The sequence below is a fragment of the Notothenia coriiceps genome, unplaced genomic scaffold (assembly GCF_000735185.1).
Source record: "Notothenia coriiceps isolate Sejong01 unplaced genomic scaffold, NC01 NC01_scaffold00004758, whole genome shotgun sequence".
NCBI classification, from domain to species: Eukaryota; Metazoa; Chordata; class Actinopteri; order Perciformes; family Nototheniidae; genus Notothenia; species Notothenia coriiceps.
The window spans coordinates 2,571-8,365 of NW_011337459.1; the positions used below are offsets into that span (position 1 = coordinate 2,571).

The 5,795-nt window shown below is 41.5% G+C and overlaps 1 protein-coding gene across 2 annotated transcripts; it reads left to right on the plus strand.

The window, feature by feature from the left end:
* Window positions 1-1,103: 1,103 nt before the first annotated feature.
* On the plus strand, window positions 1,104-4,563 carry LOC104942538 (zinc finger CCCH domain-containing protein 18-like). Of its 2 annotated transcripts, none has more exons than XM_010767765.1 (5): window positions 1,104-1,255; window positions 3,024-3,032; window positions 3,146-3,351; window positions 3,824-4,038; window positions 4,409-4,563. In XM_010767765.1, exons 3-5 carry the CDS (start codon window positions 3,228-3,230, stop codon window positions 4,538-4,540), a joined length of 471 nt encoding a protein of 156 aa, XP_010766067.1. In that variant the 5' UTR covers window positions 1,104-1,255; window positions 3,024-3,032; window positions 3,146-3,227; the 3' UTR covers window positions 4,541-4,563. The 2 variants fall into 2 exon arrangements, with proteins under 2 accessions (XP_010766067.1, XP_010766066.1); XM_010767764.1 differs by having other exon boundaries at window positions 1,106-1,255; window positions 4,406-4,560.
* The last annotated feature ends 1,232 nt before the right edge of the window (window positions 4,564-5,795 follow it).

The window sequence follows — 5,795 nt, forward strand, 5'->3', positions numbered from 1 at the left end:
GTGTGTGTGTGTGTGTGTTGGATCGTTGGAGCTATGTGCAACTCAAGGCATGTGCTCGAATGGGAGCTGCCTGGACGCTGCAATCATGTGTGTGTGTGTGTTGATCTCACCACCGAAACTGTCCTGGAAAACCAGTTCCTACACCTATTGGCTATTATGTTTATAAACCACGTCCTTCTGATTGACATGTATATTATATTTTATACCTGTTACTGGCCTGAGAAGTGGGATGGAGTATCATTATGAAGATATTTGAAGTGTCTTCCTGTCTTTTGAGTGGTTTCCAGTATGATACTCTGTCTACCTACTCAATGTGCATGTACTACAAAGTACTTCCCACTAAATGGAGTCGTATTTTACTAAAGGACTGTTAACCCTAAAGTATACTCAAGCAAGATGGCCATATGTTATGGCACCCAGCAGCGGGTCTGTCACATCTCTGAAACAAATAGGCATTATTTGGATAAACTGATCAGATATTGGGAATCTAAATGGCTATTCTCCTGCCTAAAATGATATGAAATATGGATATACTAAGGCTATATCTATGGACTGGATGAAAGTCATGGATGCTTGATATACTAACATAAATCACCATTTTCTGTGGTTAAACACTAGCAACAACCAATGTGCCTGTTGTGTGCCGTTCTACCTTTACACTGACACTGTAACCGCTGGACAGTGTCAAAATGTTGAAATGGACACACACATTGTTGAAATTAACTTTCCATAGGTGTTTCTTGTACAGTGGTTTAGCCGTGTTATTATTAAATGATAGAGGATAAAAGTTGTCTGTTTATTTTCTCAAGTTTTACAAATGAATTTTAACTTGGAACACTAATAACTTCACTGACAGCAAATGACCTCTGTTAAAAACATCCACGCTCTTCTATGTGACCACAGTGGTTTGGAACTAATAATCATTTTTGGGAATGACCTTAGTGTTTCAGATGTTTCTGACCGAGAGTAGCAGGGACCTGATTGTGGCTGATTGAGTTATTTCCTTTTATTTGTAAAGACATTTGGTATCAAAACCTTCCGATATGTGTAATCATATCTGAACAAAGAGATCGGTAGTAGACCCTGGTTTTGATTTTATTAGAACTACTTCCCGGGTTCTCACTTCAGTGTCTGTCTCTTCCAGGCAAACTGTGAGTGGAAGTGTTAGTGGAAGCAGTTATTCTGGTTCTAGCTCCAGATCCAGATCATCCTCCAACTCCCTATCTCGCTCACGCTCCGGATCCAGAAAATCCAGGTACTCGCCGTTACACCGTTATGTCATCAAAACAGCAGTTTGCGAGAAAAAAAAACTCCTTTTTATAGAGAGATGTTGATGACCATTTATTGCATCTATGTGTGCATTTATTCTGATCCTTCCACCGCAGCGGTTTGTCTGTCGGCCACATGTCAGTTTTTCCATCCCATTCTTATGAATGGGAAATCTCAGAAATGCCTTGAGGGGATTTCATTAAATGTGCAGTTTGACTTGAGAATGAACAGATTTTGGTGATCAAAGGTCAGGGTCACTGTGACCTCACATTTGTCCCATACTCACCACATGAACAAATTGGAAGGATTTCTTCAAATTTGGCACTAATTCCAACTTCGACATGGATAAACTAATTAGAATTTGGAGGGGTGTAAATGGCAAGGTGACTGTGACCTCACAAAACACCTTTTGGCCACATCATAAGAATAAAGTTTCAACTTTAGTATCAACTTAACTGGCTGGTGATGGAATACAACGGTGAGATGGTATTTGACTTGTAAAGAATTTTATTTGCAGAACAGCTTTGATTGATATTCGTTAATAATGCCAAAAGGCACACATACTAAGACATTGTTGCTGGATACAATTATGAATCTATGGAGTATAATGTACTTACACATTTGACTCTTTAAAGGTGGGGTATGTCATTTTGGAGAAACCAGCTGCAGTGCGCTAGAATTAGAAAATTCACAACCGGAAAAAATCTTCCTCTTCCTTCAGACTTCCTTACAGAGCCCCTCCTCCAACACACACGAACGCGCACATGACCAATGAGGGCACGAGATAAGTATTTGCACAGATGGAAGGCTGACAGGCAGGTAGGCCATCCAGTTATTTTAGCCGGGCCGGCTCAGATGATTGGTCGTGCTTTTTACAGTATTACAGCTTCCACAGATGACATTATTTTATGTATTTATTGTCAAAGCATTTAAGATATTCATTGCTATCGGGATGTTAGGAGTATTCCATGGAATATAACAAAAAGAGTTTCTGAAATAAATTACATACCCCACCTTTAAGGCAGCAAGAGACAGGAACTCCAACCAACTGCAGCATTGAACTCGATGTTAACTGAAACAAGAAATATCTGAAGTAAAGCAGAAAGCGGCATATTGGTGATGAGAGACTAACCGGAGCAGCTGACGATGTTGCCAAACAACGGTAAACATTGTTACAGTAGTTGACATACTACTGGTGAGACTTCAAATCTCATCCCCACACAGTTCCAAGGTCAGAATAGACAACCCATGTTGAACTGTACCCACAAACATGTTCACATCCAGAATCCCCTTCTGCTTTGGTTTTTCTTCTCACTGCAAAGCATTTATGCAGCAAGTCTTTATTCTCTTTACATATGGGATCATGTGAGGCAGTGCATTCGGACACAATACACTCTCATGCTGTCGTGCACTCCTCAACAAAACAGATACTGCAATGAATATTTACTTAATGATATTAGCATTGGGAGCAATGCAATATAACAGTTTTAGGCACGTAGTCCAAATTTCTTGCAAAATGTTTTAGTTGCACTATAATTGGTCGCTTTTAGGTTTTGCTTCCAACAAAATTGTAGTTTTTTTTCTGGTTTCATTATTGTGAAGGCAGTCACTGTCAGTCTTCAATCCAAATATGAAAATATAAAGGTATTTGAAATGTAAATATAATGGGTTGTAGTGATTACACGGTCTAATATGGATGTATTGTGTTTTCCCCTCTTGCTTTCATGTGCTGTCTCTATTGGGAAACCCTCCAGGAAATCCAGGTATGATATTTGTTATTCAGGGTGTGTGTGTAGAGATGTGTGCATGTTGTGCAGTGTACACAGTGTACCCTGAGAAGCAGCAGTTCAGTCGGGATGTTGTGTCTCTCCCTCAGATCTCTGAGTGTGAGCAGCGTGTCCTCCGTGTCCTCGGCTTCGTCCAGCAGCAGCTCGGTGCGCAGTGCAGACTCAGACGACATGTATGCTGACCTGGCCAGCCCTGTGTCCTCCGCCAGCTCCCACTCCCCCACCACCAATCACCCCCGCAAGGAGCGAGTGCCGGTGCGGGACCGGCCTCCACAAGGCAGAGACAAGATCAGGGGTGAGTGCTGCAGGGCAGAGGGATAGGCTGCTACAACAGCACAACATAAGGATCATACGTTTTAGAATGGGTCGCTACTCAGAGAATGGACAAGCGTGGAATGAAAAACCAGCTGAAATCAGTCGGTGAATGAAAACACGCTCTACAAACTCTGCTGCAGAGGCATTACAGTTCATATTTTACACTTATTCTTCAAAATGTATGTTTTGCATGCTATAATTAAATTAAAAGTTGTGATTTTATCACAGTTGTGATTTTAAGACGGGTATCACCATCCTTTCACACATCTTTACACTTAAGTATTTAATGTACAAAAACAAAATTTAGACAATGGGGGGGGGGAAGCAAAAAATGGCACGTATACAATTTTTTTTATTTTATATTTTCAATGTTTCTGTAAATGGGAGGTATAAAACTGATGATCAGCATTTGAAGGTTCATCCGGTCTCATATTTGTCTTTCCTCATCACAGAGAGACCATCAAAAAAAGAGGAACCCTTCAGAGAGGACCGCAGGAAGATGGACCCGTCTAGTGCCACACTAAGAGGGGGCCACCCTGGGCCCAGGTCAGGACCTGGCAGCAGGGGGGGCCACCATGTACATCCCCCACCTGGCTCCATGGGCCCCCCAGGAAGCTATGGAGGTTCAGGTTCCCACAAAGACATCAAACTCACCCTCCTCAACAAGGTTTCTATCGCTTCACTTTCTCTTTTTAAAGGATCTGTTTCTTTCTCAGTCCCCTCCAGGAAGTCACTGCTGCCAGTGAAAAAGGTGTCTGTGTGACACTTTGGTTTTTAAAAAGATGGAAAATGCAAGATATTGTATTATTTGTGACAGTGAGAGGTGATGGTAGTTATGTTTTATTACCTTTTTAATGCCTTTTGAATCCATAAAATATGTCCCTCCAATCAGCGACTGACAATCATAATTACAGACATGTTTTCTCTGAAAGCTTTTTGTAAAAGCTACCTGTAAATTACTTCGAAGTTGAATTTATAGTTGTCTGCATGTATTGTATCTTTATTTGCATTGTTTGCATTGTTTGGTTTTGCAGCAGCAGGGAGATAAGGGCAGCAGGAAGAGGTACCTGCCTGCAGACAAAGAGCGGCCCTGCTCCCCCCTCAGTAAGAGGATGGCCATGTCTCCAGACAGAGGTGAGAACCAACCACCGCGCAACAGCGGTAATTAAAGTTTCAAAGTCTCAAAAATGCTACAACTACTGTCACAAACTGGATGAATGTGAAGTATTTTGTTAAAGGAGGATGAAAGCGTAATTAAGGAGCACTATTGGAGTGACTTTGGTGGTTATTGGACTCAGGATTAATTCATTTGGATTCCCGCTGTATGAAGAAATTAAAGGACGGCGCAAGTGGAAACAATTCACAAAGGGATTAAACTGATTTAAAACACATGCTCAAAGTAAGCCGGATTTTGCCGATGTGTTTATGTGGATTCAAAAGTCGTAAATAATCTACAAAATGGAGGAGACCGATCTGATCGGAGCAACTGTGACAAATAATCCAACTGAAACCGGCATGGACAATGACTGTTTTAAAAATGCGCTTATCCAGAAAGCCCGGTTTGGACATTTTACGGGCAGAAGAAACATTTCTATTAAAGAAAGAATTATACATTTCTGTCTTTTTATGCCTTTAATAACTACTAACTTGGATTTTTATTAAAATGTAATTAATCCCAAAAAAAATTACATTTTATTGTAATGTAGAGACGAGGCTTTTAGCGACAATCCTGTATTGCGTTACAATCATATGTGAAATAAAAGAAATCTAAATATGATATTTGGCCTCAAATCATCTGAGGCCTGGCGCCCCACACTGCGATCTTTGGCCCCCCAGGTTGGGAATCACTGCTCTAAACCATAGTTCAGTAACAGGCAGACCGCGATCCGGATCCAGACCGCGATCTGAAGAGACGAGTGAGCGATACAGGAAGAGAAACACAGAAGAAGAGAGAGAGATACAGGGAGAGAAACACAGAAGAGACTAGTGAGAGATACAGGGAGAGAAACACAGAAGAAGAGACGAGAGAGAGATACAGGGAGAGAAACACAGTAGAAGAGATGAGAACGCAATACAGGGAGAGAAACACAGAAGAAGAGACGAGAGAGAGATACAGGGAGAGAAACACAGAAGAAGAGACGAGAGAGAGATACAGGGAGAGAAACACAGAAGAAGAGATGAGAGAGAGATACAGGGAGAGAAACACAGAAGAAGAGATGAGAGAGAGATACAGGGAGAGAAACAGGGAGAGAAACACAGAAGAAGAGACGAGTGAGCGATACAGGGAGAGAAAAACAGAAGAAGAGAGGAGAGAGAGATACAGGGAGAGAAACACAGAAGAAGAGACGAGTGAGAGATACAGGGAGAGAAACACAGAAGAAGAAACGAGAGAGAGATACAGGGAGAGAAACACCGAAGAAGAGA